The 15,982-nt window shown below is 44.2% G+C and overlaps 1 protein-coding gene across 2 annotated transcripts in view; it reads right to left on the bottom strand.

Moving 5' to 3' along the window:
* ATP8A2 (ATPase phospholipid transporting 8A2) overlaps positions 1 to 15,982 on the bottom strand; it is a 494,649-nt gene that overhangs the window by 108,571 nt on the left and 370,096 nt on the right. For both annotated transcript variants that reach the window (XM_069467429.1, XM_069467431.1), the window contains 2 exons: positions 15,664 to 15,720; positions 14,118 to 14,225 (listed from right to left, as the gene is read on the bottom strand). In XM_069467429.1, coding sequence (XP_069323530.1) covers positions 14,118 to 14,225; positions 15,664 to 15,720 — 165 coding nt within the window. The remainder of the gene's footprint in view (positions 1 to 14,117; positions 14,226 to 15,663; positions 15,721 to 15,982) is intronic.

Genomic DNA, 15,982 nt, shown 5'->3' with positions numbered 1-15,982 from the left:
AACAGCTCTTGATGAAACTGAAAGTAAAATGACACGACGAATTCGCAATACTACACGTTCACACATCGCTTTGTAGTCAGAAGTGCCATGTTTAGAGTTTTGAGTTCTGGAAGCTCATTTCACCCTATCAGAGTGTTAGAGAATGAAGAGGTGGGCTCTGTAGACCATCCGGACCCCGACTGTAACCTTCTAGCATGACAACTAACTCTGGCATCAGTGATACTGAGGAATAAAGAGAATTGCTTTTCTAAAAAAAAAAAAAAAAAAAAAAAATTGGGGGGAAAAAGTCTAAAATGACATCTAAAAGGTGGCAATCTGTCACCAACAAGACCTGTGTCAGAAGAACGACATGAAAGGCTTGAACTGAATTCACTTTCATGCTGTACGTGAGAACACTGCTTCCTTAGGCTCATTCCACTAGATTTGAACCACTGAAAAACACTGGAAAAAATAAAAAAGATTAGCTTTTCTTTTAATAAAAATGAACAAATCCCCAGGTAGACAACTTTGTTAATTAAAGTTGCTTCTTGATTTTATATTTCCTGTTCAAAACAAAGTATCCCAGTAATAATGGGCTATTTTCCAAAATCATGCTTATCTCAGATTTAAAAAATCTCATTTAGAATCAATATTTTTATGTTACAGAAAACAATATGTCCTAATGCAATATTTAATTCTCTTTGAAAGGATTTTTTTTTACAGCCTAGACAAGAGTGTTTTTTTTCTCATTTTAAACAGTTTAGCAGTCAGAAAGATCGCACAAAATAAGACTCATACATCCATAGTCCCTCTATTTCCGTTTGTTTCCGAGAATTACCTTTCCCACATTAATCATAAAAAGGCAAAATTCTGACTTACTACGTACAGGACCTGTTTTTCATGGTCAGTCTTGCTCTTCCTGAACCCATGCCTAGAAGAGCTTCTCAACAGGCCTGTATCTCCCTGCACTGAACCTTTCAAAGCCCCTCTGCAGGTTTCTCGGCCCCACCTGGCCTTCCCCACCACGCTGACGCGCCGACCTCGGTTATCAGTCACTGTTTCCTCCCTCTCGCCTTCCGGCTCCGTTTCTTCTGGCTCTATTGGACATGCAACCACTTTACTTACTGCTTTTCTTTCCTTTAATTAAGATGCTGTGCGGGACAGACGTTCCAAATCTTAAACTTTTTCTCCTCTTGTAATAGGGCTTTAGTTGACACTAAAATCCTACCCGCCAACTCCGCTCTGGGGCCAGACCCACCCAACCCATTAAACCTTCTCAGGGCACCAAGAGCTTGGACTGTACCACCCGACCTGCAGAGGAACTACCCCAGAGAAGTTCCATTTCTTCCATGAAGTCATTCCAGATTTATCAGAGGCCAGCTGCTCACCGAGCTCTGTCTATGGCTGACATTTTTCTTGACCCAAAGCCCTCTCCGACCATGTGCTCATATTTACGACTTCAAAACGCCAATCTCCTGAACATCATAATGAAAATGCTGCCCAGTGGGGTGCTGGTTGAGGGCGTGTACATTTCTGCTAGCGCCACCTGTGACCCAACATCCTCCTCACTGTTATCTTTCATCATAAAACCATCAGATAATGACTGGCTTGGTAGCACCTGGAATTAGGTAATAAAAAAAATCCACCTTGATTCTCTTTTTGCCTTTTCTTTAATACCATCTTTTACATGAAGTTATTAAACGTGACCATTAACTCTTTCTAAATATCAATATCAATGAATATTATGCCATAGAATATTATGCATAGACCTGCATACAGTTCAGCTAAAATTTTAACTGGAGATGTTCTATCATTCTTCGGGTGGGAAAAATACACAGTTTATGCTACTGGATTTTTGAGCACACTTCTCTTAAGAGCTAAATTCATTAATTTATAAATCACTTCTTATGTGCAGATCCTGTGCTAGGTACTTCTAAATGTTCAAATATTTGGCATCTGCTTGTGTTATTGTGTTATCAATCCAGCAAACAGATATGAGGCACCTACTACACAGAGCCGGCTACATTCCCATTGTTCAATTTTATTTTGTTAACTCATTCGCTTAAATATTTACTGAATGCCAATAAGGACGGGTGCCAGGTACCAAGGATGTATTAGAGAGCATCCACTTCCTTCACAGAGCTCACAGTTTAGAGGGAGAAACTGATATTAATTATGAAATTATATTAATAAAAAGATAATTTTTATAAAAATGGTGGTAAAAAACATAAACATCTTAGTCATCGTTTTAAGAGACGGGGGTCTCGCTGTGTTGCCATGGCTGGAGTGCAGTGGCTGTTCACAAGCAGGAGCGCAGGGCACTGCAGCCTGGGCTCAGGAATGCTCCCTGCCAGGCGACACCGCCACCCCCAGCTTTAGCTTGGCCTTTTGTAAGTGTAAGTTCAGCAGTGTTAACTATGTTCACACTGTTGTGCAACAGATCTCTAGAACTTTTTCATCTTGCAAAACTGAAATTCTACATCCATTCAACAACTCCTCATTTCCCCCTCTCACCAGCCCCTGCAAACCACCATTTTACTTTCTGTGTTTGTGAGTTTGACTATTTTAGATATAACACATAAGTGGAATTATACAGTATTTGCCTTTTTATGTCTGGCTTATTTCACTTAGCATAATGCTCTCAATTTTCAACCATGTTGTACCACAGTGACAGGATTTCCTTCTTTTTTAAAGTTGAACAATATTCCATTGTGTGCACATATATAATATTTTGTTTATCCATACATCTGTTAATGGACATTTTTATTGCTTCCACCTTTCGGCTATTGTGAATAATGCTGCTATAAATACGGGTGTACAAATATCTTTTAGAGACCCTGTTTTCAATCCTTGTGAATATATACCCAGCAGTGGAATTGCTGGATCATACAGTAGTTCTATTTTTAACTTTTTGAGAAATCTCCATACCGTTTTCCACAGTGGCTGCACCATCTTACATTCCCACCAACAGTGCACTAAGGTTCCAAGTTCTCCACATCCTCACCAACTATATCCTCCCTCCCTCCTCCCTCCCTCCCTTCCTTCCTCCCTACCCTCCTTCGCCATCCTAATGGGTGTGAGGTGATATCTCATACGTATACGTAGATTTTTAGTTGTGGACAGAACAATAAAGGAGAGGCAAGTTGTGTTAAGAGGACACACAACAGGAGCACGTAGGTCCGGGATGCTGGGAAAGGCTTCCCTCCTGACGCCACGAGGCATCTGAGATCTGGTAACCGCGGAGACACTGATTGAGTAGAAGGCAGAGACCAGGCACTCAGCAAGGAGAAGAGGAGGTGTAAGCCTCACAGCTCTTCACACCAGAAAGTCAGAGTTGGGTCAGGGAGGGAGCTATCACAGGAACAAGGGGCCTCGAGGACCTTAGGCACCAGGTAAAGGATGCTGAGCTTTATCCTTGAGGGCAACAGGAGGCCAGGGAACAGCCAGACTCAGATTTGTGTTTTGAAAGGCCACTCTCGATTCCATGGAGGGATGGATCCACACAGACTGGATGCTAAGAACTAGTTATGAGGCTACTTCCATGATCCAGGCAGCAAAACTAAGTGGATGGGACAAGAACTGGATGGAAGGAAATATATTTGAGAGATATTTAGGAGGTAAAAATGACGGAGCTTGGATTCATCATGATAATGGGGGAGGGGTCTGGAACTCAAGCAGGACAAAAGGGTGAGGGTTTCACACAATCTTAGGGATTAAATAATTATCCTCCATAGAAATTGTCACGTACTTAATAAACTAACCACTCAGAGGAAACAGACTTAATGCATTCAGTGGCATAGATTCTTTTTGACCAGCAAGACATCAACCTGGCCAAAGTCCCAGGTCCTGACCTCGTCCTTCTAATATTTGGGAGAAGATGATGCGATATTAGCCAACATTTTGGAAAAACTACTCGAAGTCAGATCCATGCTTTATAAATCTTGGTTTATAAACTCCACTTAGAGGGATCAGTAAGCCCACAGATTAACAGTTCAGTCGTCTCCCCCAGATCTTATTTTTAGGGAAAGTCCTGTGAGAGAGCCAAGACCCTTTTTACAGCAAGTGATTAAAATAGAAGTGAGGCCGGGCACGCCCTGGGTGTGTGGGAGAACCCGGAGGATCTGGGCTGAGGCTGCGTTTCCTACCTCTTGATCCTGCCTGCGCTAAATTTAGCTCTGGGGAGTGAATCTGAGTTTCCAAATCTCTGTTGATCAAGAGCTGCATTGTCCAGTGCAGCAGATCCGGGCCAGACGCAGCCCTGGAGCCCCTGAAACATCAACATGTCCAGTCTGCCTTGAGATGTGCCGAGGGTGTACCCCACCCACCAGATGTCAGAGGCTCAGGACAAAAAGAAGAATGAACACAAACTATCTCATTAACAATTTCTCTTTATGTTGATCACATTTTAAAGTGATGATATTTTGGAAATGTTGAGCTAAATAAAATACATTAATAAAACTAATTTATTTTTGCTTTTTTAATGGGGTTATTAGAAAATTTAAAATTATACACACGTCTCCCATTGTATTTCTATTGGACAGCCCTGCTCAGGACTTTTTGAGTTTCAGCCATCTGAACTGCCGGCTGCCAAGAGAAAGAGGCCTCTCTTAGAAAAGCTCCTATTTCCTTCCATCTCCATTTCAAACAATTAGCTTCTACCCAAGCCTGTCCTCTTTTTCTTAGGTGGGGAAACTGGGGGAAGGATATATTGAAGGCTACAAAAAGTAGGCAAAGCTCCTTCCTACTCCAACTTGGTGGATTCACAGTAGGAAAAGTTAACCAGCTGCTTTTCTGCTACATAATGACAACTGTCAATTTTCCAGAAGGGATAGGAGAGTTCTCTCTATCTTTACTTGACCCAGAAAATTTTACCTTTTTTATTTGCAACTTGAGTTATTAATTTCTTCATTATTTAGGATTCTTTCCAGAAGCAACAGAAACCCAATTTGATTTGTCGTATGCAAAAACAGGAATATGTTGGTTTATGGGTACCTAACAGTTCAGAGATGGTGCCAGCTTCAGGCAGAGCTGGATCCAGGGGCACGGTCAATGCTGTCAGCTCTCAGTTCCCTCTGTGCTCAATTCATCCTCAGCCAGGCCTTCTCCGCAGTGGCTCCTGGTAGCTCCCAATTGGCATCGCCCTCATATAACAAACCCAGCAACAAAAAAAGCTCCCTCTCCCCATTAGTTTCAATAAAAAAATCCCTGAACTGTCTCTAAGTGGGGGTCCGGTGTAGGGAACCACGTCCATTGCTGAATTAATCACCATGGTCAAGGAGGTGGAAGACTTAGTTGACTAGTCTTGGGCCGAGATGCAGACCCCAGAAGTGGTGCAGTGGTAGAACCAGTGCCAACTGCATGCATGTTCTGAAAGAGGGCAAGGGATTGGGACTAGGACCAGAAGACGGGGAAATGGATTCAGGGCAGGCGGAAGATGACAAGACGCCACTGCATCCTGCACAGGAGATGCGTTCACTGCTGCTGAGCAAACCGGGTAGGGTTTGCCTTCCGAGCACGCTCGAAAGTACCTGTGCATTTAACTCTGCCCTCCTTTCAGTTTCTACCCTTCGTCAGGGTGCAACCATTAAAGAAAAATTGTGAATCGAAGTGCACCTATGAGCACGGACATAAGCAGCCTAGATCTCTCCCTTCTTGTCTTTAGCCAAAGGAATGACAAATGCTTATGAGAGCAGGTTCATCCAGGTTCAAAAAGCCCGTGATTCACTCCACAGATACATCAGTACTTTACACTGCCAACGGAAACAACAGTAACTGACAATCTCACCTGCTTTAAGTCTGTTCACTATTTTTGTCCTCTTAGATACGGTCGACAATAGCTTTGTATCATTATTTGCGAAAAACAGAAAAATCGTGGTCCAGGCTTAACAGCATGCCTACTTCTCTTTCCTCTCTTCTCTGGTCCAACTCCCTGGTCATGTTTTCTTGCATAACTTGATTTGGTGGCCTTTCTCCAGCACCTCTCTACCATTTAAACAGAGCAAGCCTGAAGAGCCCCCTCCAGCCCCATCTCTGGGTGGGGTCGCTGCGGTGATGACAGTCTCCAGCCATCAGGCACGGCCACCTCCCTCTGCAGATGTTGGGAAGGAAACTCCTGCACAGAATCCTAACAAGAGCGGCCGGCATACACACTTCCACATGTCTCGAGAAAGGAAAAGTTCAAAACCACATCAAACCCGCTCTGTGACCGCTGAGCATAAATATTACAAACAAACAAAATCAGCATGTAATGTGCACTGTAATTTGCTGACAGATATTTAAAAAATTAACATCAGAATGAATGACAAATGCCAACACCACAACAAAACCTCTGAAGAAAAAAATAACTCACAATCAAAGCCGCCTGGCCTCTAATTAACACACAGCATCCTTGAAACCAGAGGCCGAAATAAAATAAATCGCCACAATGGAGAGAATTATGTATGGGGGAAGGGAGAGCAGAGATTGAAAAAAAAAATTAGGGTTTTTCATAATGTACATAAAAAAAATACCGTTTGAAACTTGCTTTACTGTAGAGAAGATTGTGGCTCAATTGCAAAGTCTGTTTATGCCTTCTAACTCCACATGTGTATTTTTAAAATTCCATTACGTTTCAGGTAAGTCATTTCAGGTAAAATTTAATAAAAGCAAAATTTTAAGAATTGACCAACATTTTCTTAAGATACCCAGTTCATCATCACCCTGGGTGCTTTCCACCGTGAGAACGCGAGAGACTCAGCCTGGGTCGACAGACTCCAGAGGAAGCCTGGCTGCACCACGCCCCACCTGACCCAGGGACTGGCCCTTTCTCTCCCAGCCTCAGTGTCCTCATGTGGCAGCAGATTACTGAATGAGCTGATGCTCAGTTCGTCATGCATGACACTGCATGTGCATATGTACATGGGCAAGTTTAGTCTGACACATAGTATTAACAATTGTTCAATAACACCACCTGTTATTTGCTGCCTTCTTTTCTTTAATTTCCCCATTAAATCCAAAGATAGATATTATCTCCCTCCTAAACTCGACAAACTGGAGCTCAGAAATAACACGGGTATGGATATTATGAACAATAGACTTAACTTCATAAATGTCTCAGGTGTTAGGTTAATTTGGTTCAAATCCTCCTTTCACAGTTATGATTTGCACGGAATAGGAAAGAAATCTGATCGGGTCACTGTAATCCGGGCGGATTCCGCGGATCCCGCCGGCCTTGCGAGGAAGCCGTTGGGATAAAGGGATGGCAGAAGAAGGGATCTGACACCACTTCCAGGAGCTTCCAATTTTCAAAAAATATACTTTTTCTTTGTTTGTCAACCAGGAGAAGGAAAACAAAACAGCTTGGCATTATATGGAACAACTACAGAAGCCGTTTTCTGACGTAACTCTCGTTCCATGGATGCCTCAGTTTTCTGATTTTACAGCCCAGATATTTACAGGCTGTGAAAATACACCTAGACGCCGGCCAAATGAGTGTCTCCGATTTTTCTTTTCATTATCAATGAAGAGGTTTATTTTTGGTTATAGTCTTATTTATTTATTTTTTTGGTTCTAGCGACTGCCTTGGACGGGGATTGGTGTGAGGCACCTTCAGAGAGGTGAACACACACGAGAGGGGACTCCGGGATGTGGGTGACAAGGGCCACGGGGACAGGAGAAACCAGGAAGTCACGCCCCCCTGGCTTTGCTCATATTGCTGTTTATTCAGATGAAAATGTCATCCAGAAACACAGCGTGTTACTTCTCGTTAGTCTTCCCGTTCCACAAAATGCGCAGGTGTAGCCAGATTTGAAACTGGACTTCAACAAATAATTTGGCCAACTTCAATACTCAAGAAAACCGTACAAAGAAGCTGCCAGGATGACATTCCCCATTGAAAGGCAAGTCCCTGCAGACGGGCCTTTCTTCCTCACGGGGCTGCCGGGGCCCAGGCTTCCGAAACACAACGCTTGAGGACAACAGCACCGAGTCTGTTCAACATCGTCCTGTAATAGGGGGTCCCAGTAAGCTTCAGCGATGCACATTAGATGCTTTCTGGGACATTACTGTCTATACAAACTAATACCTGCAATGTCAAAGTAATTCTTTGCCAACTCCTTAAATCAATCTGTAACTTTGCGTAGAGCAAAACAGTAAAATATGCTATGCTAAAGTCTTAAGTTCATTTTTAAAAATCACCTATTTCCTCTGCTGACCATGTATGGGTGAAGGCAGGGAAAACACCCAACGCCCACCCTGGGGGAGGGGACACCCCCTGCAGGAGCTGCACACACACATACACACACACACACACACACACACACACAGGAGGTGCCGCCGGCGGGGCGGCCTGGGGGCGGCAGGGCTGGCTTCATTTGGTGTCTCAACAACTGCATGAGAGATTTTTGCGCTTTTGTTTTTTTTTTTTACTTGTCAATTAAAAATAATAAAATAATGAAAAAGAGAGTTGTTTTTATTTGCCTTTTTGTCTTTCTGGTCTCTCCCATGCCAGCCACAGCACCCGAGGATGGTTTTCCCCCTGTGGCTGAAGCGCTCCAGCACCACAGTAGCAAACGCACCACTCAGATGAGGAGCCGTCTCTCTCTTTGATGCATTTCTTTTAGGAGCAAACGCGCTGCTCTCCCAGAAATCCCCATCAAATGTATCCTTGTGTCTCCTTTAGGATTTCTGAGCCATTCACTATACCATGGGGGATGGGATCAAGCTGTCCACCGCAGTTAGGGGTGGAAATCACTCCCCAGAGGTGCTGGGCCTCTTGCGCAAGTCACAGCACACACGCGAATACAAGCTGGGCACCCTCGGGAAGGGGTGAAAGAGGGCGGATGCTGGGGACCACCAGCCACACCAGAGACCTTACCCTGAGGACAAGTCCTCTCCTGGCCCTCAGGAGGACTCCTACCCACAAGCCCTACCCTACAGACATCTGCAGCCACAGCTGAGCAAAGACGGCCACCTCCATGACGTCACCCCCACTTCTCGGCTTACCTCCTAGAGCACAAGCAACGTGAAACAAACATCACTGTTTCGTATTTCATGTGGCACGTACCTAGGCCTGAGATCCACTGGCTGTGAAGTCCAGAGGGGATAATCAGGGAAGATGAGGAATTAATTGCTTTGATTCAATGATGACAGAACCATTCCTTCCCCTGTTTACTTTTAGTCCACTGGGATTGCATTGTGCATATACAAGTGTGTCCATAAAACTCAAAAGTACACCCATTCCTGTATTTAGGATAAAAAAAAAGTCTGTTCCATGCCAGAAACTGGCTGGAGCCGGGAGCTTGGCCCTGCAGGCAGAGTTAGCAGTTTGTAAGCTTTGAAGTGAAAGGGTTTCCCCCTGCTTTTACTAGCAATGAAAAGAACTTTAAAGGAAAATCACCAAAGTCTGTGAGGAGCATTTTTCCATGGTGAGCGATGTAACGTCTTTTGGTGTAAGTCCCTGTTTAGAAAGCTGCTGCCTCAAGGCCGTCACCGGCCCACCCGGCCACATCTTACGTAACCTGCACGTGTGCGATCCGTCGGCTATCGGTACCTTCAGCGCACCCACTTCTCCCGTGACACCCAGCACGAGCTCAAACACTGCGGTGGAGCAGTATTTTAGGTGTGTTAGAGCAGCTGTTCTTAAACTTTAAAGGGGAGAATTGCCTGGAGATTTATGAAAATTCAGAACCCAGAGGTTCTGATTCTGTGTGTACGTGTGTGTGTGTGTGTGTGTGTGTAAGTGAGTGACAGAGAGAGACGGACTGAACATATTTTTTTTTTGGGGGGGAGTTGTCATTTTAACAAACAACCCAGATGATTCAGATGCAGGTGGCCAATGGTCCTCGCTGGGAAACATCTCAACTAGAACCTATAAAATGTTAACTTCTTTGGCCAAAAGAATTAGAAGTTTAAATCACAGCAATATTTCTATTTATGAGTGTTCAAAAACAATTCATCACTCTAGGCAAAAGAAGAACATGCATGTTTTAGATTTCCCACAGGTTACTGTATTAAATATTATATCTTCACCACAGTCCTCTGAGCTAATTAGGGTGGGTGATAGTATTCCGACTTTGCTGATTAGGACATTAACGGAGGCAAAGTGATTTGCCAAAGGTTGCATAACCAGCTGGGCCACGAACCCAGGTCTCCTGACTTTTGAATAGTGGTCAGGTAAGAGGGCCTCGCCTCAGACACTCCTGAAGCCAAAAGCCTTGGGAACCCCATGAAGAAAATATAAGCACATTTCTGGATCTGGTTTTAGATCAAGTTTTCCTCACTTTTCTATTTCCAAGCTCTACTTCAACAAGCAACTTTAGGGAAGGCGGTGAACTAAGGGAACCCTGTCATTTTCCACCTTCAAGCATTTGCTTTGGGGACCCACTCTGCAGAACCTTACACCTCGTGGCTATGCTCCCTGCGGGAAAGAAAAACACATGGTCCTCCATGGAAAAACGTCATCACGTATTCTCTGTCGCTGAGGACTTCGGCATTAACCAGGACAGACACGACCCAGGTTTTTCATTTACCATAGAGCTAAGTGTGGGAAAAGAAAGATGGAAAAGCAGGATGCCCCTAAAAATCCCACAAATGCTGTGCATTTTCAGGAGCGGAAGTATGCAGATGACTTTCTTTGATTCAAAAACTTCCACTGGGACTTCCTGGCTTGCTGTCTGGTTGGGTTTCACATACCAAACTGTGAGGTGCCTTAGGGAAGATAAAGACTCTTTGACAGTAGAGAACAAGTCTTTAATTCTACAGCCCTTCCTTTCCCCTGCCCTTGAGGGAAAACCTGCGTGAGAAAAACTCCAAATATAATGGATAAGACAAAGAAATATTTAATCAAATCAGTTTAGGAAACCCCAGCAGAAACAATACATCTTTTCAATGGTTGGAGATGTTATGAATAGACAGAATGTTTTGTGTGTCAAATCTCTCTCTGGCTTAATTGGAAAGCTTCAAAGAATTATGCTCATTTGCCAAAAACCTACTGTTTAGTGAACTCAAAAAACTGGTTTATAAAAATCACTAAAACATTGCTAAAATGGTCATTTGTAAAAAGCAGTATTTTCCTAGAATGCTCTCCACTCTTAAGCGTTCACCAGCCAAGAACCCAAGGGAGAAACATGGCTCCGGCGCATTTTCATCAACAGTTCCCCGAAGAGCCGATTCCTTTCACTGACGCACCTGAACCCAGTTCCTCCTCCTCCTCCTCGTGCCAGCACACGGTTCCTTCTGGGTCAACAGAAAGCCTTTCCGAGATTTTTTTAGCCACTGTCCACTAAAGTGATTCTTCAAAAGTGTTAAAAAATGTTTTTTAATACTTCAAAGAATGAACAAACTATCGAGTCAAAATAGACAGTGGGCCGGGCGAGGTGGCTCATGCCTATAATCCTAGCACTCTGCGAGGCCGAGGCAGGAGGATCACTTGAGCTCAGGAGTTTGAGGTTGCTGTGAGTTATGATGTTTCCGCTACACTCTAGCCAGGGTGACAGAGTGGAGTGTCTCGGAAAAAAAAAAAAAGAGCGTAGCAGACAGCAGGTGATTCAGTACTAACGTTGGCTGTGACACTGAATTACACGTGGTTTCCTGATGCCCTTTTCCCACTCAGAGCTCCGCGCCCAGAAGAAGACTATAGATGACAAACAGCTCTTTAAACTCAGTCAGCAGATCACCCATTCAGAAATCTGGCCACAAGAAACTGCACTAACCCTCTTACTCAGTACCTAACGAAAACCTCAGTCTCACCCAGCTCTGTTCTACTTCATAACAACATTATTTGCATTGTGGAAACGCACCAACCAACAAAAAGGTTAAAATGACATGGTTTGAGTGAAAAAAAAAATGCTTTCATACAAAAAAATGAAATGTAGTTTAATGGTATCATTTCTTTGCTCTTCGACAGTAGAAACAGCTCACTAAAGTTTCTACTGGAAGAGTTTCCAAATATGTAAATTTTACCATTAAGCTGAGCCTTGGAACCACACAGACCTGCAGGCTTACGCGGCTTGTATAGCAAACACGCTGGCATGTTACCGGCTGCGTGATCAGCTCAGTCCCTTGGCAGTTCAAAAGTCAACCGCCCCATGGGGGCCAGTCGGCGACGGGCCTGATTCAGAGTCACTGAGTTAGAGTCACTGAAGCACAGTGCACAGACGGTGAGCAGCAGCTCTCTGTCTAGGCACTGGAGGGGCTTCTACAGGAATGGGCTTTGCCTGCCAGTCACACACCAGCTGACCCCATCCTGCCAGCTGTCATTCTCCCCTAATTTAGAAAACTGTGCACGGCAATCAGCTGCAGCCCCACGGATTGCCCTGTGCCATAAAAGCCCCCAAATGGGATATTCATCAGAGCAGATCCACCCTTAACCAGGAGGAAGAGAACATGAAGCAGTTACCCTAGGCACCAATGCCTTACCAAATGATTGTCAGGCAGGGGATACTTGTCTTGATTTGTTTTGTGGGACTATTGCATTGCTTTATAATAAAATTGATTTCTTTAAATGCACAAAGTATCTCTGTTGGGAAATGCTCATTTGGCTACACGACAATCTTCTGGGTTCATTCAACACCCTCTCATTTCCTCTATTGCCTGGATTTGGGAAAGAACTGGAAACCACCACGTTATGTGTTTGTCCTCTTCCCTTACAGACAGCAAAGATGCCTTAGAGCACACGCAAGCCTGCTCCTGCAGGACGGGACCATCCTGCTCAGCACCTGCCCTCGTCACAGGCCCCGCACACCCTGGGGTGTCAGCTGGCTGCTGACCAGGTGAAAAGGCAGGCAACATCACCTGGATCATCTCACCTGGAACAACTGCTGGACTTGGGTGGACCTGGGAGCTTTTGTTCATTTCTACAAAGTGAGGCAGACAAAGCAGCCAGGTGTACCATGAACAAGCCTGCCCCTAAAATATGTATTCCCGAGGTGGGACCACCAGTGGAAGCCTGACACATGGTTCTCCCCTTCTCACCCCTGGTTCTGTCCCCAGCACAAACACCCTCTTGTGAACGTGGTGGACATACCAGCACCACCGTCAATCTCAGTGCACGGCCCTTGCGAACAGCTGCTCCTTGGGCCCAGGGGTGCACACACTGGCCTGCATCTGGGAGTAGGGCCAGGTGGGCCTGGGCTGTGGATTTTGGCTGTTTGGGAAGGAAACCTGGAGTACTGGGAGCCCAGAGAACAGATAGAAGTGGGAAGACTGGCTCTGTGCACCATGGCTTTCCACTCTGTGCAGAGGAACAACTCCGCCGGGAGCACAGAGGCCCCTGAGCACAGGGCCTGGGCAGCTGGCTGTGGGCGAGCTCACGGTGGGGTCTGTGGGGTGGGCCCGGACACCTGGGCCTGTACAGCTTCTCTGGCAAATCGAGGCAGTTTGGACCACAGATTACCAAGCTCCTTCCGCACACCTGATACTGTGGGATTCTACGACCCAATTTATCACTGTTGATGGCTCAATCTCAAACACTGGATAAAAATAATATAAAAGAAAAGGAAATATAAAAAAATATTCAAACAAATATAAAGGCCTTCCAATCTCAGCCTCTGCAGTTCAAAGAGATGAATCACGAGAGATTCTGGCTCATCAATGATCTGGTTAATCGAATTGTTAGATTTATCTTTCACAGGTGACCAACTATCAGCTAATCAGAGTGTAACATAGAAACTGTAATCAACATAATCACTGGAATACAAATGACCAAAACAGCTCCAGTTTCCAGAGGGCCACAAACTGTATACACCAGCAATTTGTTATGGAAATGTGGACATGCTGGGTAAGTCAGAGGATTTAAGTTGACAATTTTCCACAACATTTAAAATTTCAGGCCGGCATGGTGGCTCATGCTGTAAGCCCAGCACTTTGGGAGGTCGGGCCAGGAAGATCGCTCCAGCCCAGGAGTTCAAGATCAACTTGGGCAACATCGTGAGACCCTGTCTCTAAACAAAACTTTAAACAATTTTCAAACACCACTTCTGTGGACTGGACAACCTCTTTGAGATGCTTCGATCTGGTTTATCTCCTGATAAATTCTGATGGAAGCAGGTAACACCAGCCTCTCCTCATGGTTGTTGTAAGATGCAGAAAGCCGCTCACCCACACATGGAAAACACTTATCACAAGACACACTGGGCACTCTGACAATTAGTAGTACTGACCTGTCCTTTCATATCTGGAGCAATGGGAATCGTGGGCCAGATGGTTGAGTAGATGCCAAAGAACACCAGCCAGATCAGCATGCTTCCCCAGACCGCCAGGTGGCTGAACTGCAGAGGGAAACACACACTCAGACGGGGCCTCGCAGCGCTGGGCAGACTCACCAGAGCTCCACCACTGCAGAGCCCGCGCACCCAAGCTACCTGTCCTTATGGAAAGATTGGGGAGTTCAATTTTTCTAATCCCTTTGTCTCAGAATTTTTAACAATGATTTCAAGTAATTAGTGGCCTCAAACTACCCTCAAGAAGAACACGCTTTTGCTGTCACAGCTGACTTTCCTCCAAGATCCATCCTACAGTGACAGCCGGCACCTCTCAGCTCATGGCAAGTATTTGCTCCAACCTGGGGCTGCACAGAACAAGGGCTCATTAACCCGGTAAGAGAGCGGCTGAACAGACAAAATGAACAAAATGTTTTTATTTATCATTTTGAGACTTTGGTTGTTCTGTTCATTTTGCAAAGTTTTTTTTTTTTTAATCTGGAATGGATATTACATCTTAACAATGCCCCTCTAATCATCTACTGAGTTGCTATTTTTTTCTCCTTTGTCCTCTCAGTATGATGATCCCTGACTTCTTCCTTTCTTCCACACCCTGCAATCTAATCAATCTGCAAGTTCTTTTAGCTTTTCACAAAACAAAAATACATCCAGACTCTGGCCACTTCTCAGTACCTCTTCCTCTAACATCCCAGCCTAAGTCACCCTCACTTCTGCCCTGGATTAACCGCCTCTGTCTCTTGAGGGAGTCCCAGTTGCACACTGACCTCCCACCCCCAGCCCCATTTTCCTTAGCACAATATTTAAACATCAGCCAGGTCATGACATTCTGAGGGAGACAAACACGAAGCATTAATCATAATCCTCCAATGTTGGAAATAGCCAAAATGTCTAAAATAAGAGACAATGAAATAAATGATGGAACATCTATACAACTTAATACTCTTAAATCATGAGCAATGATTTTTGTCTAATTACATTCTAAGGCATAGAACATGTGCCTGATATATTTTTAAGTACAAGAAGATTACAAAGCTCTATGTTCTATAATGTATCATCATATTAAAAAATACACACACATGCAGACACGGAACAAAGTCTGGAAGGTTACAGAGCAGGGTTAATAATTATCTCTTGGTGGTAAAATCATGGAAATTAAATATTTTTTTGTCCTTCTGTACTTCCCATATGCATGTGTATACATATGTGTGTATGCATGGCTTTTGGTTTTTTCTCACAAAGGGCATATATACATTTGAAATGAGATGATTGTTAATAGCTTAGAGCTGTAATTAGGTGCTGAGCCAATGAATCACCAAGAAACTTTGGATCGCAAATTTGCCCTGATAAAGATCAAACCACAATTTTTATATGCAAAATTTAAAATAAGATAGCTAGATGTTGCTTATTGTTTCCCCAAGGCTTTAAAAAAATCTTAGCATAAAAAATACCTATACTGGATAGAGAAACAATTCTAGAGAAAACTTACTTTAGTCCAAGCCGTAGTCTCCAAACCAGCTTTCAGACACACAGTAACGACAACATACTGTGGAAAGAAAGAAGAGTTTGGAAAAACATTATTCTCAGTGAGCTATTTTCATTTTCCATGAGAAATCCCACTCCTCCGCTCCAGAGCTGGTTCCTCCAAGGAAGAGACACTTTCAAAGGGCCACACGCGTAGCTAACTCTCTAGGGGTTATTTTTAGGGAACACACAGGCAGATTTACTTCCAGAAAAACTCTCATTCTAGTGATGGTCTTCTCACAAATAACAGCTTTGCCCTTTTCTTAGCTTGGATGATTTGGGAG

This window comes from Eulemur rufifrons, chromosome 4, assembly GCF_041146395.1.
Source record: "Eulemur rufifrons isolate Redbay chromosome 4, OSU_ERuf_1, whole genome shotgun sequence".
Classification (NCBI taxonomy): Eukaryota; Metazoa; Chordata; class Mammalia; order Primates; family Lemuridae; genus Eulemur; species Eulemur rufifrons.
This window is presented reverse-complemented; position numbering and strand designations above follow the sequence as displayed.